The following is a 25,275-nucleotide window of genomic DNA, read 5'->3' on the forward strand; positions in this document are numbered from 1 at the left end:
TGGATTAACCTGATTGTGTTTTTTTTTCACTAAAACAACACAAAAGAACTGAACACAAACATATGCTTTTTGAATATAACCTAAATTGTTACTTAAATTGGTCTGAAATATTTTAGTTTTAGCAGTCTAGAAAGAACAAAAATTAAACCTATGTTCCTGAATGAAACAGCTGTAATAAAGACAGCGTCAACATCTCTCTTTGTCTTCATATCTTAGGAGCTGAAGCACTTATTAAAGTGAACAAGGCTGACTTATATCTGATTTTATTCATATTTATTTTCTCAATTCCTTATTGAATGGTTTATGAAACATCTTCTATTATGCACTGCAGTATCATAATACCCATAGATCAGAACTTAACCTTATATTTTATTATTCAAATTCTCTTCTATTGTGTTGGGAAACTCTAGGAATATTTTTTTAAAATATGGTTTTAACTACTTCATTTAGGTTATTTTCTAATATATCCTTTTAGTTACATCAGGTACATTTGATAGGTGCTGAAACTGAGTCAGGCACTTTATTTTATTTTTTAAGCATGATAATGTGAATTCTTATGGTCTAAAAGCACTCTACACTTGAAAATAAGTACAGCTGTCTCCTGAAGTTCTGCAAATCCTAAAGCATTATTTCACTAACATAAATGATGTAAATGTCATTATTTTTGCCTCAGTATTATGAAATATGAGTTTCTTCTTTCAAAAAAAGAAGTGTCACTGAATATAGGGTGACAATAGATAGTGAATGTAATATATAGTTAATCAATACCTGTGTTTTCAGGTAATCTGTGTAGTCTAATAGTTATTGTATTTGTATTCATTATTCTTATAAAACCCTTTTCTTTCCATTACTTTAATCATTATCCTGATTATTATATTTTCTTTCATATCTTTGTTTCACATATGATTTCATTAAGGTTTTAAGTTACTAGTATTTTGGTTTCTGTACAGGAGGACAGACATGGCAAATAACGCTGTAATTAGGCTGTAATTTTGTTTTTTCAAAGAATGATTTTCACTGTTATCTTACAAGTATAGCTATTGGAGGTCACACCAGCTGACCACAGGTGCAAAGTAGTTTCCACCACTGTGGAACAATGCCAAAGAAAATCACTGATTTTGTGATTGGATTTAGAGATAATCTTCAACCCCATGTCTGCTTATTTTACTTGTCATCTTTACTTACACCAGAGATGGAGATTCACTGAATAATGTTCATTCTAAATATAGACTGAAAGGAAATTCACTTTTGCCTGTGCTGGTGAGAAATTCTAAGCTGGACCTCAAAAGAGAATTGTCTTCTTAGTGGGTTAACCTATTCCTCTAAAGAATCTCTTAAGCTAAGTCTGTCTCATTTTAGCAAATACCCTCTCTTTGTTTTTTCACTGTGCTCCTTTATTTATTATTCTCCTTTTCTTTTCATTACCATCTGCTGATTCTATAATTTCTGCACTTACTCTCCTGATGTGAACCTTTTTTTGCAGAAAACTTTGTTGAAAATAAAGAAAGTTAAAAAATTTTATATTCATTAAAATCCGTGTCCTATAATAGTGCGTATCAATAGTATCAATAATATACTCAATAGTATTGAGTCACACTAGTATCAACTTATTGAGTCTTCATTCCTGAAAAAGAATGTTTTAACTTCTTCCATTTTCCATATGTAAATCAGTGTTCAGGTAGTCATGATGGTATGGTATAGTATAGCAGAGTAGGCAATAATCCACACTGATGTAGTTTATACCATTAAATTTAACCGTGCTGTTCCATTTCACAGAAATCAATCATTTCCATAAGTGCTTTGTAGGTGATTTGAGAAATACAGGAAGCTGGGTATACTCTAATAATTTTCTCTTTTCTTGTTGATTTTGTTCTAGTTAACACTTTAAAGATGCTTCATTCACTCACAGAATATACACTAGAGCATTTTTAAGTCTTTAAATGATTATTTTTATACGCGTTTTATGCTTATAAAAAAATCCAGAGCGCCAGAAACCGTTCCATTTACATAAGGTACAATTGTCAGCACAGCATCTTGAGCATCCTAAAATTTACCCAGCATATAAAACTCACTTGTCAGATTATTTCATAATTCATTGTCAAGCTTACGCTTTCCAGTAGGAAAAGCATAGCAATGACGCGTGGGTGATTCTGTCCTACCTGCTGCTGTTGATCTTCTTCTTTTCCCTGCAAGCTGCCTGTCCCTCTGAGTGCTTGACAACTGTAACAGCTCGACACAGTGTGAGGGAGCAGAAAATGCTCAACAGCCCATGATCACTATTAATGCCAGAGTTTAATTGCAACATACTGAAATCTCTGAAGCGGTTTCTAACAATTCTTTTGTAGTTTAAATGAACTACCAGTGTTGTTACAATGTTATTTCAAGAGGAAATCTTGTGATGTTCTCCCAAATATTTGGAATATTTGGAATATTAATTCTTGAACTACATATGAGGAGGAAAGTCCTCAACATGCCCACAAATTGTTGTGATTTCCTTCAGTCATTAAATTAAACATTCCGTGGACACACTGTCATCTTCAATGTGCATTTTTTACATTTACATATCTCCTCCCTCATCATTGTAGCAGTGAGACACTTCATAGTTCTGTCAATATAGTTGACATTTGCTCTTTCCAGGGAAGTGGAGAAAATCTATTACCCTTTTGTTTAACATAATTGTATTTGAGGCAAAGTTGAATAAAACAGCAGTATCATTGCATGTCCAAAGTAGGGCATAAAAGCTGGTAAAGGGTCTGGAGCACAAGTCTTATGAGGATTGGCTGAGGGAGCTGGGATTGTTTAGCCTGGAAAAAAGGAGTCTCAGGGGGTCCTTATTTCTGTCTACAACTACCTGACAGGAGGTTGAAGCCAGGTGGAGTTGAACCTCTTCTCCCAGGTAACAAGCGATGGGATGAGAGGAAACGGCCTCAAGTTGCACCAAGAAATGTTTGGGTTGGATATTAGGGAAAATTTCTTCACCAAAAGGGTTATCAAGCATTGGAACAGGCTGGATGGTCCATCCCTGGAGGTATTTAGAAGACATGTAGATGTGGCACCTAGCAACATGGTTTAGTGGAGGACTTGGCAGTCCTGGGTTAGCGGTTGGACTGATGATCTTAGAGGTCTTTTCCAGCCTAAAAAATTCTATGATTCTGTGATTCTAATATTTCATCAGAGTAGTAGGCAAGGATTTGCCATCAGGTGCTCAGTCACAGTCAGATATTCTAACCCTTGGGATTTTTTCTCTTTCAGTACAGCTGGGAGTAATGTTGTACTAAAAGACCTGGTTAATAGTATTCCCTGCTTAGTTGGTTTTGTTGTAAGCAGTGCTCACAGGATTTATAGAGACCTAAAGTGGACTTTTGTTGAAAAGCAAAACCAAGAAATTTTTGCAAGCCAGAAATCTGTATTATCATTCCTTCTTGAGCACTTGTAGGGCTGATGGTAAGGAAACTTGCAGTGTTCAGAGGTAGTTTCCAGAAGAATGAGTGACTGCAAACAGAGTAGCTTGAGTAAATAAGAACAGGAAAAAAAAAAGTGTGAAATGTTCACAAATACTGTGGTAGCTCTCCATGAGTCTTTTGACCCTAGCTGTGACATTTCACTATCTGTCTTTATACAGTAAAATAGGCAACACAGTATTTTGCACTTGATTTGTTTAACAACTGTGAAATGTATGCAGAAACTGGAATGGTTTTTTTCTCCTCTGAAATGGTAGTTCTAAGCTAAAGGCAAATGCAGCTTTTATGTATTTTAAATGAATGGCTGTCATTGGTTTAGTACTGTGTTTTGTATTGGTTTAATAGTCTATCTGGATATATATCATGTATTATGTGTGTATCTAGCATGGCAGTAACTTAACCTAGAGTTAAATATGTTATCTGCAGCTCTACAAAGGGCTAAGGTGCTGCACTGTTCATCTCAAATAGCAAACCTCTCCACAATTACCACATTAGAAATGTTGAGTTCCCATTGCTCTGCACTTATATTTGAAAACTTTGTTTAACTTGTTTTTCTCTCTTCATTGTTCTTTTCAATCTCCATTCTGCCTTTGTTTAGTAAGGGTCTTGGTCTTTCTTCTGTCCATACTGACTTCAAATTCCCTCTTGGGATTGTCTGTCTACACCAGCTCAAAGTGAAGTTGTGGATGTATATTAGGGGTTTTTTGTATGTTCCTTATTTATCTCTGTGTTATAGGTTATGCATAATCCCTTCTGTTATGAAAGGTTTTCAATGTCAAGAATTCCATGTCACCATCATTTTTCTTCTCTCCTGAACCAGATTTTCTCATTTTCATTTCCAACTAATACTTTCATACAGGCTCTCAGAAGTCTCTGATCATCACAGTATTTGTCTGGGAGATCAGTCATTTCGGGTAACAGAAAATCAAATATGTTAAGTTTGCTCAGTTGGGCTGAAAAAAAGAGGTTGCCAAGGTTTTGTTATTCTGGACTGGTTTAGTGGGTGTCAATTTGAGCATTAGACAACTAACGGACTTGTGGAATGAATGGCCATACTAAAAACTCAACAGTGAATCAATATTTTCCTTTTTTCCCCATTTCTCCAGAAATTCATAGTCTTTTTACTGGATTTAGACTGATCTTGAGGTAGTTATTATGCATTGAAAAGTTTCTGCATGAAGAGAACAGGGCAGGATGAGCCTGGCTCTAACAGGATCAGCCAGGAAGTGGGAATAACTGTGGAGAAATCTAAGTCCACAGCACAGATTAGAGTCAAATTCTGGGTACCCCAGGGCTATAGAGTGATGCAGAGTCAGGCTGCACAGAGAAGGAAATGTTGCAGCCTCACAGACTCTTTGAAGAGATAGGGCAGAGAGTAGGTTGTAGAATTAGAAGTCAGATATTGACTTTTCTCCAGCTCTCTCCCAGGTAAACTAGGGGGCCTAGAAAAATCATGAAGGTATAATAATTTAGAACAAAATTCAAACATTCAATTCTATTCATGATAGCAATTAACTATGTACACGATCCTGTGAACAGAAAAGCTCTGCAAATATTTGGATGCTGTTCTGACCTCATTTAAGTTACAAACCTACCAGAGCCCAATACTGAATTCCTGACGTCTCTATCATTAAGAGGTCTCTTCATATTTGCATGTTACATTGGACTGCCTCAAATAATTAAAAATCTACCTGTATCTGCTATCAGCCCTCCAGGGTTGACAGAGCTTGTGAATTTCTTGCTCGTTTGCTTTTGATAAATACAGGTCACCACTTGGATTCAGAAATGATAGAAATACCCTCCTTTCTTGAGCTGAGGGGAGTCATTACAATTCTTAATGTATTAACATTATTTGCATATGCATTCACTATTTTTATGATAATACAGTTATTGTAACATAGTAATCAGGTGTAAATCCAGACATAAGTATCATGTTTGAAGCAAAGATGACACCAAATGTTATTCATTCCTATCTTAATATCTATATATTACAACTCCAATGTGATTGCACTCTAGTTTTGCCATCTGTTAATTAATGTAACAATAAAGGCCATTGTGTGAATGAGAATAACTATGGATTAAAGATAAATATATATAATTACTAGTAGTAGCTATATTAAGAACCACATCAAAGGAGAAATAATAAACAATTATCCATGTAACTTTCAAATTTCCAGTTCAATGACTTAGATATTTAACATGCATTATGATTCATGAATTTAGCTATCCTGATTTAACCTTGTAGCTAACCAATTCTCTTTTATGTTCAGGGAGTAAGAACAGCAATGGTAGCCCTATGAAAGTAAAGACAAGTGGGGAATTTTCTGTACAACATCGAAGTACCATTTCATTTTCTTATTTAACCTCAGAGTAATAATGAAAAATAATTATAGTATGTTTTTACAATATGTTGTTTACAGGTTATTTCATGGATATTTATGGGCATTTCTGGTTTTCTTCATGTTTGTAGTACAACAGAGACAACAAACATTTTAGAGTACACGCTAATGACAAACACCATTAGCTGTGGCTTTTTAAATGAATAGCCTAAAAAATCTTATAAAATGTACTGTTCACTTTTACATATTAAGTTTCTTCCAATATAAAATGAAAATATTTTAAAGTTAGACTGAATTAATTATAAACTTATTTAATATTTTTACATGATTTTTAGATGGGCATTGGTTGTTATTTGGTTGTCAATGTTTATCAATTACTATCAAAAATAATATTGTAAATGTATAATTAATTTAGTTAAATAGCAACCCTAAGCTGAGTGATTTGTTGTTCTTGCTTTTCATAGTAGAGTTGTAAGTGAAATCATGAGTAGATTTTCTGGTTTTATATTTATTCCATCTAATTTAGAAACATGAAATATTGTCAGTTGTTCCAGCAGTCTCTCCTACAATGAGGTTACCATTTGGTATCATACACTTTGTAGTTAGAATTTCCATGGCATTTAAGCTCACAAAAATTAATAACCTTTTTATATCATATCCAATAGCTGTTACTGGAGCATTTGGAGTGCCTTGTCTCAAGACATGAAAGGTCACTGAGGATGACAGTGGTGAAACGGCAAGCACAGTCTCCCTCAGGAGTTTCCAGTGAAGTTGAGGTCCTCAAAGCTCTGAAATCTCTCTTTGAGCACCACAAGGCTTTGGATGAAAAGGTACAGTATGGAATAAAAGCTTACTAAAAACACTCTTTAACTCACGTAACCATGCCTTATAATGCAGCAGAGCAACAGTAACTGTTTATTTACTACTTGGAATATGCCCTGTACTTCCAGCATTTGCACATGTACAGAGAAATCCATAAGAATGTATGACCAACAGCTGTAGTACACTTCAGGTCACTTTAGCTATCTTTTGTAGGCAATAGCAATAACTTTTCAAAATAAGCAAATCTCATCCATACTAGACATGCTTCTCCTAAATTTCAGAGATCTTTTTAGCTTTTGCTATGTGAACACAGAGTTCCCTGTACAAGTAGCACAACCTAAAATACATTGTAGATCCTTTGTTATCATGGATAATGAAGGGCCTGCAGAATCAAGATAAAAACTGCTGATAACTGCATCAAGTCATACTAATTAAAATATGTCCTGTGCTGGAAAAGGACTCTTTCGTGTGAATGAAACTGTTCAATTAATAATTATCATCTTGAGTATTGCTTACATGAATTCAGAAACCTAGTTCATGTCTAGAAAAATTATACTAGAAGGTGATGCGTAATTAAAGTGCCTCAAAACTGCACATGCAGGGAGCACGTGAGAACCATGGCTCATGAGAAAAAATTCTCATTCCTTGTGGGGTCTATTTTGGCTGATTTGCTCCCTGCTGCAGATGAGTTGCTTCTCTGAGATGGTTGGGTAAGCAGGGATGACATTGTGCAGCACAGCATCTGAAACCATTGACTGCACAAATGAGCTGTGCTGTGTAGAACCAGTTTAATGGTCTCACAGTAATAAATTTACCTTTTTTAAACTCAGAAATATACTCAGAACGTTGACTATATTTAAGGAACTATTATTAAAAGAGACAGATTTATGAAAAGGGCAGCTGTAGTTATATAGTAATATTTATATATCACTGGTAATAAAGGGTGAGACACTGTGGGTTAGGAGTCATACTGGGTTAATTATCAGGTTCAAAGTTAAATAAGTTCAAGGAACTTAGACCAAATCAAAACTTATTATGTGTTTAGGTATATATTTTTGGTTATATGGTCTACTCAGTTAGATAGCATGAAAGCCTCAAAAAATCTAGAAAAGAGAATATAAATAGTTCTAGCTGCTGTACAGAATCACAGAATCATGGAATCATAGAATCAACCAGGCTGGAAAAGACTTCCGAGGTCATCAAGTCCAATCCTTGATCCAACACCACTGAGGTTACTAGACCATGGCACTAAGTACCACATCCAGTCTCAATGATAAGAAGCAATCATAAGAAGCTTTTGAATGACACTAAGACTTAAAAAATCCTGTATTATTAAAAAGATCTTCTGAGTATTGATGGGATTTATGGTCAGATTTTTGGTCTTATATCCAGCACTTTAAATATTGATAAAACTAGAGTAGGAAGCTCTCCAGCTTTTATACTTTCTAACACTATGTTGGATAAATATAATAAGAACTAAACTTGAAAGAGATTCTGATTATTCAGAAGCTGTGTACCTCTTACACATTTTATTTTGTGAATGTTTTAGTGTTTAGGTACTATGCAGTTTGTTTTACATCCCATTTTGAAAATCATTGTACAGAACTAGATTGAAGCTAAATATAATATTTTGACCTATGTTATTGAAAATTCTATTTTTGGTTTTTTGTTTTTTTTTAATGTAATGTTAAAAATCAGTGTTCAGCACATTAAAAAAATTTGGAGTGACACAGGTACACATGTATATAATGGGCTCCTGTCCCAATGGTAATGATAATTATCAGTGTAGAAAAATCAACCATCTGCAATCATAATAACAGGAGAATTGTTACATTATAAAACAACTTTTAAAATTAATTGGTCAAAATTACTTTTTCCTACCTGCCAGTCATCTATGTGTTGAATCTTTTTTATTTTGATACAATAAATCATATTTTTATTATAAACAATTCCAAGATCAAGGAAACAGTTTAATAAGTTATTTTTAAAAAATTTGTTATAAACCTAAAACACATTATTTTCAAGTGCAAATCCTGTATAAAACTATGTTTTTATGTTATAGTGTCTCCAGAAAGATTGGATCAAAGATATTTTATGTATCTTCCAGATAACTGATAATATACTTTCACACTGTACCACACATTGTCAGCATTATTGTGATTTTTATTCAAAAATAATGAAAGTAAAAAAGACTGCATACACCCAAATGTGCTAAAAATTTTCTTTTATGGCATGTGAGTCATATATTCTGCACAGTGACAGAAAAATTATGTAAGTTAGATTTGTTTCAGACTCTTCAGAAATAAGATATCAATCCACCTATAAGGCTTCGTTAAAGCTATTCAAGCATTAGTAGAATAATGTGGGTTGGTCCTACTAGGAGACATCTGGCCCAAACTCCTGCTCAAAGCAGGGCCAACTATTCTGGATTGTTTAGGGCCCTGTCCAATCAGTTTCTGGATATCTCTATGCAGGAAACTTATTGTGCGGTTTCACCACCCTCATCGTAATTTTTTTCCCATAATACCTATCTGGAATTTCTGTTGTTGAGTCTTACACATGTTCTCTCTTGTCCTGTCACTCTGCATCTGCAAGACAAAGCTGGCTTTGTTTCCTCCATGTCTTCTGGTTAACTAGTTGTAGCCAGCAATAAGGTTTCCCATGAACCTTCCCTTCTTCACTTTGACCAAACCCAACCCTCTTAGCTTCTCTCATATGCCATGTGCTCTAACCTATGTCCAACTTCGTGGACCTTCACTGAAGTCTGTCAGTGCCTTTCTTATGCCAGGGAGCCCAAAAACAGATGCAGCCTCAAAAGTCTAGAGGGGAATAATCGTTTCCCCCAACCCTCTGACCAAGCTGTGTGCTGGCATTATTCACCCTTAGGTCTTTTCTGCAAAACTTTCTCTTCCCCAAGCCTGTCCCATTCCCTGGGGTTATTCCTTTCACGGCAGTGGGATGACACATGGATCATTGGACAAAGTCAATGGACTTTGTGTCAAACCTCTGCATGTTGCAGTCCAGCCTAGTTTCTATGCACTGTGGAATCCACTTCACCAATTCATATCTCACCATTTTGTCTATGGATAAATGGGAGATCTTGCAGAAAGCTAGTAAAGACATAGTAAAAAACATTCACTGTTCTCCCCTCATCCATGGAGCCCATCCTCTCATCATGCAAGGCAAAAGGTTGGCCAGATATCATTTGGCTTTGACAAAATCATACTGACTCTTCCCAATCACCGTCTTGTCCTTTATGTACCTGGAAATGCTTACAGGAAGATTTGCTCCATAACCTTCCCTATACTAGCCAGCTTGTACTTTCCTGGATCTTCCCAGGATAATTCCTGTATTTCATGATGGTGGACACAACATTTGTGGGTTTTCCATTCATCAGGAATCTCCCAGACTTCTGTTATTTTCACACACCAATCAAGTCTCTTGGTATCCTTGGATGCTGGCAATTCACTCCCTTTGACTCACGCATGTCTTGTCCTCTGTATTGTGGATTATGCTTCACTCCCACAGATTCTGCTTCTATGTTCAGTGAGGCCTATGGATAGAACTTCACGATAAATACTGAGGCAAGAAATCATGATATATCATACATGATGTCACAGGAAATAAACGCTGCCCCATCAAAAAATGCACACAAAGCTGAAGATAAACTATCAAAAGTGCACTAAAAATGTATCATGACCTTTGAAAATGAATAATGAAAACTTTAATTTTTTTCTTCACAAAAAATGTTGACACTGAAACTATTAATTTAGCTGTTGGAAAAGCACAACAAAATATTTTCGTAAAAAAACTTGCCCTTTAGACTTACAAAAATATGAAGAAAATCTTAACATTCTTCTTGAACTCAAATTTTCTTTTATGTTTTCACTTCCTACACTAAAACTTCTTGAGGTGTTGTAACAAGCTCTACCACTAAACTTGACTGATCATAAAAGATTTGGTAGGTGCACAGTACAAGAACTACAAAGACATCCTCATTACTGTAACAAAATGCAATGAAAAATACTAAACAGAATCTAAGGTGAAAAATAAAACAATGATTTTAAGGGAGGCCTGCTTAAGTATAATAACAATCAGGAATGATGCCTTAACTTATTTCACAAAGTCCATTGGTTCCCTATATATTACATGAAGTCTGGGCTTTGCCATTAGCTTTTGTCGAGAAGATAAATCACCATGGAGGGGTCACAGCCATGATTGCATTATTCTGAAAAAGTGTGACTCTCATTGACAGTTATTTCAGTGTCTGACAGCTCCTTGAGCATCCCTTCATGCCCTGTAGAATGAAAGGTTGTCATGAGCTTCCCATGCGAGAGAGACAGCCCTGTTTGGCTGAACCCAGTAGGTACCCCCCTGGTGAGTAGAAGGTGGTAAGAGTATGCTGCTAGTCTTATCCCACTATCCATATGAGACTCTAGCATTGCCAAACAACAGTCTTCCTATAAAGTGTTTTGTGGGAATTTTCACTTTAGGGCATGGGAATAATGAAAGAGTTAATTTAGTTTATAAGTATTTACCATTTTATTTGTCCCTCAAAGAAATCTCATTTGTGTCTCCTTGGGTAAGCTGTGTCACAGCAAATTAAAATGATACTGCAGTAACCACATTTTATTTAGAAACTTAATTTGACAAAAATTCAAAAATTTTTGTATATCTAATTATGTTAACATTTTTAGAAATAAGAAAACACAGGACATGGGCAGTTCTGCTACCAATTCTAGATTTTCATCATGTTCAAAGTTAAATTCAGTGACTGTTTTTCCTAAGTGTAAGGTTAGGTTATGTCTCACAAACAATGAGCATTGTTAAAAAAACGTGAAGTTTTATATGGTAGAGGTTAGGAGTGATTCAGTCTAGGATCAATGTGAAATTCTGACTTAGCATTTCTTATAGCCTTTGCTATTGCGTAAGTCAATTGAAATTTGCAGCTGTATTCAAAAACTGGAAACCTCTCTTCATTTATTCACCCCTGACCTTCTCAATGCTACTGTTCCCAAACACTAGTCTTATTGCTGCGAAGTAGCTGGTATCTTTCTTTGGTTATTTTTTTTTCATGCAATGAAGAGTTGTGTGGCTAATGTTAGACAGCACTATGAAATATTTTGGGATATTATATATGAATATACATGGAATAGTTTATAAAGCACCAAATGAAGACAATATATACTAGATGCCATTAGAGTTGAATAAAAAATAGAAACTCAGATTAAATTCCTAGTTAGAATAGAGATTGAGTATAGATAAAGTCAGGAAGTACACAGTCCTTATATGCAACTCAGGAAGAACAAAAGATAGAAACATTATTATCTTATTTATGCCACTCTATATCTATAATTGGCTTTTAATATCTCTCTGAGCATGTCTATTGTCCTGTATATCTTTTTCCTATTTTGCTTCAAACTTTGGGTTCGACATTGAAAATGTGCATTTGGAAAGAAGAAACTGTTTGAATGCACTTCTCCAAATCCAGTTTTTTGGTCAATGTTGTAAGAAAAGTGTCCAGTCGATCTTCACAGAGGACAGCAGCTACCAGGTGTCTTAGTTAAAAATCAAAAAACAACTGGTTCTCTTAAGATTCATTGATGGTAGAAAAGTATAAATATATACTTGCAAATAAAAGCAACCTGTTCAGGTCAACATTACCGCTACCTTTTTATTCATTAGCAGGTAACTAGGAGAGCTTTTATTCAATAGAAATGTCATGAAAAAAAAGGAAGTTATTTAATTCTAGTGTGGAAATGTTTCTTAAAAGCTCTTTATGAGATGCAGATCTGGAGAGAATGAAGAAACAAGTTTGACAGCAAGCAAAAACGTGGGAAGCAGTTGCTAGGAGACAGAGAAAGATGGGTGATATTTTGCACTGACAGCAATACTAACATGACATTGACTATGTTACATTTCAAGATAATGTGTTTGCATTTAAAATCCAGAGAAATACTGAGTCATCTTTGCATATGTTGGATACACCCTATAATGAGAGAGCAACCCTCTAACATGGAAGAGCAACCTTTTTCTGCTATGTCTGTGGCACTGCAATCATAAATCACAGAATGGCTGGCTTGGAAAGAACACTAAAGACCATCTAGTTCCAACCCCCTGCCATGGGCAGGGACACCTTCTACTGGACTAGGTTGCTCAGAGCCCCATCCAAACTGGCCTTGAACACTTCCAGGGATGGGGTATCCACAACTTCTCTGGGCAACCTGTTCCGGTGTCTAACCACCCTCACAGTAAAGAATTTCTTCCTATTATCCAATTTAAAGCTGCCCTCTTTCAGTTTGAAGCCATTCAACTGTGTCCACTCAAGCCCTTGTAAAAAGTCCCTCTCCAGCTTTCTTGTAAGCCCCCTGTAGGTACTGAAAGGTGCTATAAGGTCTCCCCAGAGCCTTCTATTCTCCAGGTATTTGTCCTTTAAAGATGTATGCTCTGATAGATCAGATGACATCTGATTAGTCTTACTTTACGAAACCTTTTTTAGTAAAGCCCTATCTTTTGCCCATGAAAATAGAAATTTAAACCATATGTTATTTATGAAGTGATATATACAATGTCATCTAATTAATATGACATATATTTATTCATTTACTTTCACTTTTGGAAAATAGAAAACAATATAATATTCTAATAACTATTTTGCATTCATCATATTAAAAAAACCAACAAACTAAAGTTATCAGATAAAAATAGTTTGCACTTGTTCTAGCTCTTGTTCTAGCTCCTCTTTCTCTAATAAGATAGTGACCAGGAACACCATTCTTTCCCACATCTCTCAGAAATGGGGATGACTCTCTTTGGGTTTTTTGCTGTGAATATAAATTTTAAGAGGGAATCCAATACAAAATCCTTTGCAATACATTTGTATATGGCTGAGAAACAGATTTGTAATGAGAAATACAGTTACAGCTTCTGGGTTGTAAACCAGAGCAGATTTCTCTTTCAGATCATAATGATGTTATAACATAGAGAGTGTTGTTTTCAGGCTTTAAAATGTCTGTATAAAACCCACTAGGATTCAGTTTTATAGTGCCACAGTGTATAAAGTTTAAGGATAATTTTTCTGATTCCAGCTGCTTGTGGATCTGTGACATCCTCAGTAATGTGTCCTAGTTGGCTTGCAAGTTTCTAACACCATTCAAAGAGAATGCCAGTTTTAGACAAATTATGATGTATTTTTTAAAACATTACATTACATTATCCTTCATAAAACACTTAAGCTTGAATACATTGACATTTCAGAAGACTTATGAAAATTTCAAGTAAAATTACCAATTCATTATATTTCATTCTGGTTTTTAACAACTGCCATTTTGCGAATTTTCGCTCAATCATCTTGTCCCTTAGCAGCATTTGCAGATAAAAGGATTGAAGCCAGAAAGATGACTGTAATTTTTCTGTGTGTTTTTTACATCTAAGCTGAGATTTTCATTGAGAAATTGTTTTCTACAAGCTCCAAATGTGTCTAGGGAGGTTGAAATTGGGCCTCCTGAAGACCCCTCATTGGTGGGGCATGGGTTTTAATAGTGGAGAGCTAGTGAAAGACATAAATGGTGGTGGAAAGAGAAACAGGGTGCAGAAAGAGAGTTTGGGGATCCGCAGAGGGATCAGGGAAACCTCTGGAAAGGTGGAGGGCATGGTAGGAGGAAAGATATGAGTACCGGGTGGTGGACTCACAATGCCTTGGACTTTTCATCTACATGGATATGGAAACAGATCATCAAGCAGATCTTAGAAGCTGGTAGAAGAATTGGAGAAATAATACAGTTTTTCAAGCAGAATGTGATTCTAAAAAATGGGAAAAAAAAAAGACAAATGAAGTAAGAAATACTTTTGCTATTTAAACAATTAAAATTTTTTAATTATAACCAGAATAATGGATGCTTTATACCTTTGGTGGGAAGCACTTTTATGAAAAGTAGAATTAGATGGAAGTTACTAATACATTAACATTAATAAATCTAATACTTCACATTAATTTTTCCTATTCCAAGTGTATTAGTATTGAATAACAAAAAAAAAAGTTATATAAAATAACTGTGATCATAGGTTACTATCATAAATCTGCAGCCTAATGAGGATGTTTTCCAGGAATTATGTAGCTCATTTTGGACAGCAAGCTTTACAATTAAATGTGTTTGCATACACCTTTGATGAAAAATAGTACAAAAATTTAATAAACAGCAAAAGCACTTTGGGTTCCGTGGCATTTTTTCACTGCATTCCGTTGTACTGACATATGAAAACAATCGAAACAGTCATGAAAATTTGTAGCAATTTGCACTGTTACCACTGCCTCTCCAAGACTGCTCAGTCACTGGCACTTCAGGATGTCTTAAATTTCATTTATTTCAAGCAAGGAACAGACAGTCAGTTACTTCAGCTCAGCTATTGATTAGATAGACACGCTATGGGAAATGTCCATTTAAGCTACAACATGCATCTTTGAAAACATTGACAGTTGATATTTTCGGTCTAATAGTGTGGAAGGAACAGAGGGAAATTAATAAATCAGAAATGGGACTAAAAACTGAACATTCCTCCTAATCTTGATAATTTAATATTTCTTACACCTTACTACTCTTCAGTTTGCTTTTCTCTTGCTCCTTTGAGAAAATCACTTATGATTCTGTTCTGTTAAGGCTAGCAATATTGTTTAGTGTATAGTAAAACTATACACTAATTTATGTGAATACATGAAATAAATTCTCAAATTTTGGGCTTTTTTAATAAAGCTGAAGAATGTAAAGAGGAGCAAAAGGCACAAAGTACTTCATAAGCAACTATATTTGCATCTCTTAGAAACGCTGAAGAGTTTTAAGTGTTCATTTCCTGAATATGTCTTTCATCTTTAGATTTAGTTAGTTTTAAAATTTAGTGAACACGCTATGTTATAGTTTTGCTAAGTACTTTTCATCTAATAAAGTCTAAATCAATCTTGGAATATAGTGAGTCTGTTTAGAAAATCTCACTTCTCTCAGTAGTAATGGAAAATAAAATATGTAAGGAAAGTTAATATTTATTAGACTAAACGTTATCACTGGAAAAAAATATGAAAGTGTTAGGACATTTACAACCTTTTCAGGGACCTCCTGTATTTTTCAAGGGTGTAAAAACAACTGTTACGTACATGAAAATCTATAATGTTCTATTGTACATGAAAGATTGATTTTTGTTTTATTTTGTTTTCCAGCTATGCCTTTTGGTCTAATAGAGTATACTACCTTACCCTACAAACATTGCTGATAGCATTAAATATCCTTGGATCAGCAGCTGGAACAGCATTGCTGCAGTGCAGGTGGAACATGTATAGAAATATATCCCGAGCATTGACTGACTAGCCAGATTGTAAAGTCATTTAATGTGAGGTGCCTAGTGAAGGTATGCAGTTTAGGAGTTGCCACAGGTCCCTTGGCAGTCAGAGTCACCTACACACAGCACTGGAGTTCACTTCAGGTCTGATTTTCCTTTGATCATACTGGGAGACTGCAACTACGTTGCCAGCTTAGGTTGTCTCTCGCTACATGAGCTGACCCTGAGCCACAGCACTCAGCAGTAAATATGTCTTCAGAGCTATTAGGTTATCATTAATTATTAATAATAAATGTTGAGTAATAATTACAATTGTAGTAGTAATAACAATTTAGTAGATCATAAACATCCTTAGAACAGAATAGGTTATTTATGAAATTGCTGCAACCACAAACAGACTTTTCTGATTATGAGGGTGTACACTGTTTATGACTTTTTGCAAAACTGAAACAAATGCATGATGATATTAAAAAATCTATAGTATGTGTGCCTGAAGGCAATGCTGCAAGTTATTTTTGCAACAAATTTTTTGCATTCAGTTACTCTTAACAGAGTAGTTATCTTCTGTGGAGTGGACTTAAACCACCTGCAAATGTTTTTTCCTTATCCTTTGCGAAAGATGATTGTGAAAGTTTTATTTTTATGCCTAATATAGTCTTAAAATATTTGCATTTGCTATGTATTTCATAAAATTATAGGCAGACTGTGGAACAGTAATATGACATTTAAAGTTTGACACCTATTTTAATGGGTTAACTCTTCCTATAGTTAGGTTTAAATGTTTACTACACAGTATGTCTCATGAAAGGGTACAACACACATGCCTGCAAATGGACTGGCAGGACATACAGTAGTGCGTATGGCAGATTATATAATCTTTAAAGACTAATAGAAATTACGTTACTGCACATATTTTGATTTTTCTTCTAGGTAAGGGAACGACTGAGGGTTTCTTTAGAAAGAGTCTCTGCACTGGAAGAAGAACTAGCTGCTGCTAACCAGGAGGTAACATAAAACACTTTCTCCCCTTTTGAGGTTAAATTTCTCTAATAATCTGTCCCATGTGTTCCCTGTCACTTTTCTCAAAACTGTCAGAAAAAAACCCAAACACCTAAGATCAATTTCATTCTGAGTAAGCTTCTCAGAGAGGCTTGTTTAAGGTGGCTGCAAGATCAATACAACCTTCTGTTTACTGATTTACTCCCTTCTTCTATTCCATTTTGAGCAAGCCAAAATCCAAACCTAGTGTCAGATTCTCAAATTTCTTGTCAGACATGAAAAATGAGTGAACCAACAAATACGTCAGATACTACAAACAATTCAATAACCTGAATTTTCATGCTGTTAAGTAAAATGCACACATATACATACCCATTATATAAATGTTAACATTGATGGAGGAAGGATTATGGATAACCTTGAAATGTAGGTTTATCTCTTCCCTTTTAATTGCAGTGTATCATGGTGAACTATGGTGCCATATAACTATTGTGAACTAGGACAAGAGATTTTTTTCCTGTTTGCAGACTGTTCTGTTTTGTTTGAAAGGGTGAACAGCAACACATAACTGTATTGAACAAACAACTGTACACACATATAGAAAGGAATTTCGCACCCCAGAAAGATGATTCTGAGACCAGAAAGCATAAATAATGGAGACTGCTGGTGACTTTACTATTCCCATCGTGTTCTGAATCCACCTGATATGTTCTTCTAACACTGTTAAAAATAGGTCAGACAAACAAGCTGGATTAAAACTATTCTGGGTTCTGGCCATTTACCAGTGTCATTTTACTCAGGCTTAAGATAGAAACTGAAAGCAGCCACAGACAAACTTAAAGTACTACCAAATAATTCTTGCAAAGTGGGTTACCTATAATTCAGAATAGTGTATGATAATGTAGAATAGAGACCCCTAAAGTATTTTTTCCCAGTTTAAGCTAGAAAAAGTACTTCCTTAAAGTAATTTCTTAAAAATAAGATCTTCAATTAAGATATTAGCACTTCTTTTTTATAAATATGATAAACTATGAACCTACTAACATGATATTTTGATTCATCCCTTTGGTCTGTGAACTTGGGTTCAAATTATATAGTTACACTGTGTTGTGTAATCTGGTTTTTACACTAATGCTTATTAAATAGAAAGCAGTCTTTTTGGTCAGTCAAGCCAACTGAGATGCATTGCACTCCTCTAATCCCTCCTGTTCATTATTCAGTTAAATCCAAATTCACTTCACTGGGCATAGGACCAGGTTTTAGAGCATTGCCTTGCTATTTGGAGTTTTAAAAATGTAGTGAAACTTTTTTGACAGTAAGGAATAAAAGCGTACACAAATAAATTAAACTGAAATAGGACTTCCCTAGATTTTCTTGCCCCAAATCCTGAGAAATTTACAAAGTTTGTGTCTACATGATAGTAAAAACATTTAGGAGGACACTGAATCAGTCAATCATAACATGAGCATTAACACAATCTGAATATTATTATTCCAATTTCCTTTGAGGAACTGTTAAAGCTGAAAAATGGAAATTCATTTTAATAATAATGAAAAAAGAGTGAAATGGGAAGAGATGTGGAAGAGAATGAGTTTTCAAAGAGTTAATGCATTTGAACAAGAGTTCAGATAATTTTCACACAGTTATTTGAATAAGACTAAATTAATTAGAGCACTGCAGTTTATAAGTCTGGTTTTATGCTAGTTTCCACTGTGAATAAGCAGGCAATAAAGCGCTTTAAAAATGTATTGTACTATATATGAAAATAAATGGTCAAAGTTTCTGAGAGTATTGAATATGTTTTTCAGTAGTTTCTTCATTCCTGTCTCAGTGTCTGTTCTCCCAGTAAAATTAAAATTTTCTTTCATATCCATTTTCTCATACCTATTCTAAGAGTGTACTATATCTAAACATAAAATGATCACAGTAAATAAATTCTCTAATGAAACAAATTATGTTTAGATATATGACAAGTATCAGATAAAAAATGGTAGAAATGTATATGTTAAGATCACACCTTTCTCTGAAAACTTGTGGCTGTGGCTCTGACACAGAGCAACAGTGAGAGATTGCAGACATTTGTGAGTACTAATTGGAGATACATAAAAAAACCAAAAATTGAGAAAGAACAACTATAGCTTTCCACCATTAGATGCTAAATAAGCTCTCATTTTACAGTCTTCATAGCATATTACATATATAATAAAAAAGAGAGTGAAAACATCTGTAACTGGCAAAGCTGATTTCAGCTCTAGTTGATAACACAATCTTACAAAGCACTTAATATTTGACAGGCAATAGTAACACATTTGACTTAAAATCCAGGGGCAAGTGAGATGGACAGTTGGACCTGTTGGGCAAACTTAGCTTATGTAGCTCATATTTATATGCAATTACACAAGGGTGATAGAGAAGGGCTTTGGTCTTATGGGCTTATACTTTATTAAAATTTATAATTTATTAAAGAGTGGATCGAAAATTCTTTAAATATATGTTTTACTAGAGGAAAATTTATTTCACTATTTATTTTATTTTGCTGCAGCAGCTTAGTGGCAGTGGAAGGGACCATTATGCACAGCAGCAAAATGTTAGTGAGTTTTCATCCAGACAAGGGCAAGATAACTGTCTACAGTAATTAAATTCCATGGTCATGCTTTTAATATTTGCTTTTAATCTGCAGTTATCACATGATATACCCAAGATTACCATTTTTTTTTTTCATTTCTGCTCACAGTGGAAGCCGTTCACAACTGGTAGATGTCCTATTTATTATGTCTATTGTAGCTAAGATGAATAGAAGATAACATTAACAGTTTTATGAGAAATTTACCATCTGTTTTTAGTTAAAATTACTGTAAAACATAACTACATTTTCTTACCCCTCAGGTGCTTTTAAAATGATGTTGTTTTTCGTCTTCTTCCACATAACCCATGGTTTGTCCAAATAGTTTTGTCACTGAGGGTTATAATTTGCAGCTAGCAATTAGACAAGTTGCAATTGGTATATCCAGTAACAAAGCTTAGTGGACCATACTGTCTATCTGTGCACAGTTTTCTGGGCAAATGTGATCTTTTTCAGTGAGTATCTGAACATTTTCGAAGTCGAACAACGTTCTGCTAACCGGTTTCTTTTTTACACATTAATTTGAGAAGAATGAGTCTCATTTGTGAGAGAAGTGGGATGTTAATTTTCCTTCCCAGTTTTGTCATTTATGATCTTAACGGAAATTAACTTTAATAATGACAATACTGACAAGATAACCACTTTTGTTCCACAGCTTTTGAAATACTCTTATTCCATTACGAGTGTGAGTCTTTGTTAAAAGTATGCTAAATTATGGCAAATGCAAACAACACACTAAGATTAGTCATTAGTGCCATATATCCCCAGGAATTCAAGTGGTACTGGCTTGTACAGTTCAAGGATACATAGATTATAGACCATGACCCACAGTGATGCTTTTAAATCCATTTTAAATCCATTTCTGTTGCAATGTGCAGCATTAAATGACAACTATTGCAATATCCATTTACAGATTTCACTGTTTCCCAGAGCTTCTGACAAATAGTTTCAAAAAAATGACCTTTCAAGCTTTTTCTCAAGGCTTTTTTTGTAAAATCAAGTTTTATATGTAGTTAATACAATACTGAGGAAAAGTTTGGGGTTTTTTAATGACTGTGTTTAATTTGCACTTGAATTTTTTCCCGCCCATTTTAAACAGTTACTCAGACCTTTCAACAACTTTCTCTTATAATAAGTGACATTGCAAAACACTATTTTGTTTCTGGTTAATATGCTGGCTTTTCCACCTTTCCTAATTAGTAGAAAATGTGGCATGAAAAATATAGCTTTAATTACATCTATTATCTCAAATATAGACTTCAGGAACCCAGAAAATGCTGGGATTGTGTAGAATATAAAATTAGAGAAACCACTGATATGAGTGTATATATCACTGTACTGCCATGCACTTCTCGACATTTGTTCAAATTACCAGCACCATTTCCAAATGTCAAATAACATTATAGTGCTTCTGTCAACTGACACATAGATTATATTTTTAAACTCAGGGTTCCTTTTAAAACCTCATTGTTACAATTTCCACTTCCTCCTACAGAATTTTACTCAACTTTGAGGCTAAATTCAATTCCTGGAGCTCTCAGAGAGATTGCAGGAGTTTTGGATCATAGATCTCTGCTTCATATAACTGCATACATTGTCTGGTTTGGACAGAGGGTTTCTTCCTGACAGTGGGTTAGTTTATTCATTAGGGTTCCCTAATACTAGTTTTTATAGCATCTATTAAAGCATTCATGAATGCTCTATCACTGAAAAGAAAGGATGGTTTGCAATTTGTGACTCTTTATGTTCTATACCAGAAACATCAGAAAATGTAGTCATTTATTCACCAAAGAACTTACAAATACCGTGTTAGTTGCCTAACTTCTGTTATGCAAGGAAAGTCAAGAAAGCAATAAAAAATGCAGTAAAACTTGTTACAGCTGACAGTTTTGACTCTGACTATGAGGGATGCTGCAGACATGATTGCAGCATCATTACTGCTAGTGAAATATTCTGTAATATTTAATATATATGTATTTTGAAGTGAAACCATAGCTAAATGTGGTATGTCTTTTTACCCATGGCTGCATGTGAAAACATATTTTTATGCTCATCTTTTCTAGTTCCTGTTAGCTTAAGGCACCTTTTTTTACAGGAGTTTCTTGGTGGCCTTGGGCTTTGTGTGTAAATACAATGGAAAGTGATTTTTTTAGTAGAAGTGTTGTTAAAGGAATAGTTTGGGGGGACAATTAGCATGTGCATTTCTGGAACATATAGTATACCCAGAATTTCATAAATCCAAAATCCAGAAATTATGGATCTCAAAACTCTGGATAAAAGTGGGTGAAAGTCAGGGACCTTTTTTTTTCTGAAGAAGGCCAGGGAGATCGCTTATATATGTTTCTGGTTACCTGAGGAATATATTTTTTTGTGAAAATTCTGAAACACCATTCCTCTGTAATATCTTCTTTTACCATATTTCCTCAGAATGGTGTAACTCAAAGTTATTTCTTTCTGAACTCTCTCCTATATGTTAATTTTTAAATTATTTTTAAGGTGTTGATTTGCACAGATCTCTGAAGAGATCTTCTTTGTGTGCTGAAGTTTATTTTTAAATGCCTATGAAAGTATAGCAAAAAATGCATTTTCTACAAAGTTACAAATAATTAAAAATGTCTTGATTTGAAATGTAATTTTTATGTGCTATATGTAATTGCTTTTTGTTCTGCCTCTAACCTTAGCCATCTTGTTAAGTCTGCAGAAAGTTATTGTTGCCCTTAAGTTTTAAATGTGGCAATGATGCAGAATGATGAATTTTTTTGTGGATGTGTTTTATACTACACATTCCCCAGCATTAATTTATTTCTCTATGCATTTGAATTAGCAAGTGTAGTATGACACATGAAGAAGTTGAAGATTACTACAGCAGCACTACATCCTTCATTGCCTAATTTTTTACAAAGTAAAAAAGAACTAAGTACAAGAATTAGTTAAGGTGCTATAACTATTTCATTCTATGTCTTCAATTCATTCTAATCTAAGATCTCAGAGGGAAAAAAAACACTAAAATTTTTTGTGGACATTGAGGGCAACAGGGCTGATTTTGCATTGTCACTTTTTTTTACAAAATTCACATTTCACTAAAATTTGGGCAGAATAGTTCTAAAGGTAGATGCATTTTCCAGATAGCAACTGAAGAACAATAATTTCTGTTGACATATTTGAGATAAACATCACTATTGCGCTTGCAAAAGTGGTTTCTCAGTACTATTTCCATAAACTTTACCACAGAAAAGAATTTTCCAGTTTTGACTGGATATATATATATATATTTTTTTCTATCATGACAGCAGATAATGATTTTGCAGATATTAGTATTTTTATGCAAAAATCTTAGTGACTTAGGCCTATTTATGGGTTGGCTATGGTGTAGTGTTGGCAACACAGTCATATATATTAAATGAGTTCACCAGCTTTGGTCTTTACTGAAATGATTTTGCAGAGCAGAATTGTGTTGCTGCCCAGATGTCTTAGGGTGTTTTCAAATGACATCCTGAAATGCTGTGTTCTCTTTCCCCTCCATTTAGCATGTGGCCACCTGTAACAAATCTTAAAATACTGATGTCATGTTCCCATTTTGCACTGACTTTTCATCTAAGTTGAATGCCTCCTATGTGTTCTTTAGAAGAATCCAGTTTGTAAGAAAGGGTGCATGGTCTATGCTTATGTGTTCACGGAGTGCTTAAGGAAAAATGTATCTGAAGACAGAAGATTTTTATTCCTTCACAAAACCAATGTGATTAATAGTTTTAATAAAATGTTTGCTTTTGCATAGTTGATAATTTGTATATATTTTTCTGTATATGTTGATATTCTTTTAATATCATGTCATAAAGAAATGGTAACTTTTTGGTTGGTTTTTTTTTAAATATTCTAGAATCCCAAATATGAATGGATTAGGGTACTTCAGAGTTTTACTACTGTTGAGGAAGGAGTCAGATTGTTGCACCAAAAAGATAAATACTGGCTACTAAGTATCTTCACTGCAACTTTGATATTTTTCTCAGAACATTTGTGTCATGGCTAATTACTTCTCCATTTTATTTACTTCTAAAAATTTTTAATGGGATTTGTTATTTAAAGATTCGTGACTAGATTAAATCCCAGTGTCACAGATTTGTCATTGAAGAAGTTTTTTTCTACTCCAGTTATTCATTAGACAGCCTGAGATCGTTTGCACCTCTCAATTTTTGCTATGACACATCCCTGTGTATCAATAAGCATGAATACATTGCTCTTAAACTGCTAGAAGCTGTTATTTGCGCTTAAAGTAAAGAAAAAATTAAGTTTAGTAAAATAATGCTTAAAGGAACCTGGCAAAACGTAAAAAAGCAATGTCAGTGATTTGTTACTTTCTCATTCTTTACTCTTCCCACAAAATCTGTTGTGCAGCTATGAAGCAATTGTTTAAATATACATTAAAAGAGCGGGTATTACAATGTTAGAAAGGTATTTTGCAAATCTCTTCAAAACTACTTCATTTTTATGTCTGACAAACATTTGGTTTAATGAAATCTTGATTCCCCATGGTTAGAAACATGGGTGATTTAATGCCTTGTTTTACCACTGAATAAATTATGACTGGAGACTAAAAATTCCCAGTTTCCTATAAACCTTGCAGCACAAAGTCTCTATAAAATTAGCATCTTCATCAAAATGAGCATAAACCTAATCCAGCATATCCTTTCATATCTGTGTGTGTCTGTGTGTTTTAAAAACATTTCTTTTATAGGTTGCTCTTTATGAAAACAAATTAGGTACTACTACTGTACTGTAAAAATAAGGAATTTAACTAGGAATTCTGTGAAAATATTCATACTACTCTTTTGTTTAAATTTTATATTCTCATTTTTGTAATACCTGTGGCCAAAGTCTTCAGACTTTTGCCTTCGGGATGAATCTGTATTTCTCTTTGCACTAAAAAATCTGCCTGAATCCTAATTGCATTTAGATTACTGCAGAAATATAAATATATAATGGTTCATTTATCAGTAATATATTCCATCTTCACATTTATATCAGAGTGCTTTCATTGCACATTTTTACTATGATTATTACTGCATTACTACGCTTCCAACAGAGCTCCAGTAAAGACAAAGATGCCATTTTATTGAAAAAAAACACCCACAACTGAAACATGGTTCCTGCTCCATAGCATTTATAGTATAAATTTGCCTCATGGTATCTCTTGCTTTATAGCTGTGGAATGGAGAGCATTATTGTAAAGCTAAGGTAGTGCAGTGACCTATGCAATAGATGAGTGGACATCAATTACTCTTTTTCTTATCATAGGAGCTGTGCAATGTGTGGGTCTCACACAACTCAGGCTAATCTGATCTGTTTTGAATATTCTTTCTCCTAAGAGCATTGAGGTTAGTTTAACTAGGGTGAGTGGTTAGCTGTTTCTACAGCAGAAAAGGTAGGATGCAATCTAATAGAATTAATGGGTGCCATGGTTGACTTCATATATATTGACAAGTGGACTTGGCTAAATTGTGTAAGTTGACTTTTGACAGCTGATGGTTATACTGGCATCTACTCAGGTGCACAGTCTGTCACACAATTGTTGTTCTGGGGCAGCACACGTCTTGGTATTCTGTATGAATCCTAGCGTGTTCACTGGGGCATAACAGTGGAGCTGGAGCTGCGGGCAAGGGAGGAAGTAACAGTGCTCTCCATGAGGTTCTGAGTCCAAATAACTGTA

The 25,275-nt window shown here is 34.5% G+C and overlaps 1 protein-coding gene across 13 annotated transcripts in view; it reads left to right on the top strand.

Annotated features, from left to right (window-relative positions):
• PPFIA2 (PTPRF interacting protein alpha 2) overlaps positions 1-25,275 on the top strand; it is a 330,580-nt gene that overhangs the window by 207,674 nt on the left and 97,631 nt on the right. For 11 of the 13 annotated variants that reach the window (XM_018080360.2, XM_018080361.2, XM_018080364.2 and 8 more), the window contains 2 exons: positions 6,466-6,630; positions 16,880-16,954. In XM_018080360.2, coding sequence (XP_017935849.1) covers positions 6,466-6,630; positions 16,880-16,954 — 240 coding nt within the window. The remainder of the gene's footprint in view (positions 1-6,465; positions 6,631-16,879; positions 16,955-25,275) is intronic. The other 2 variants (XM_018080363.2, XM_018080371.2) reach the window with 1 other exon arrangement.

Source organism: Manacus vitellinus, unplaced genomic scaffold (genome assembly GCF_001715985.3).
Source record: "Manacus vitellinus isolate BGI_N305 unplaced genomic scaffold, ASM171598v3 scaffold_5_pilon, whole genome shotgun sequence".
Lineage (NCBI taxonomy): Eukaryota > Metazoa > Chordata > Aves > Passeriformes > Pipridae > Manacus > Manacus vitellinus.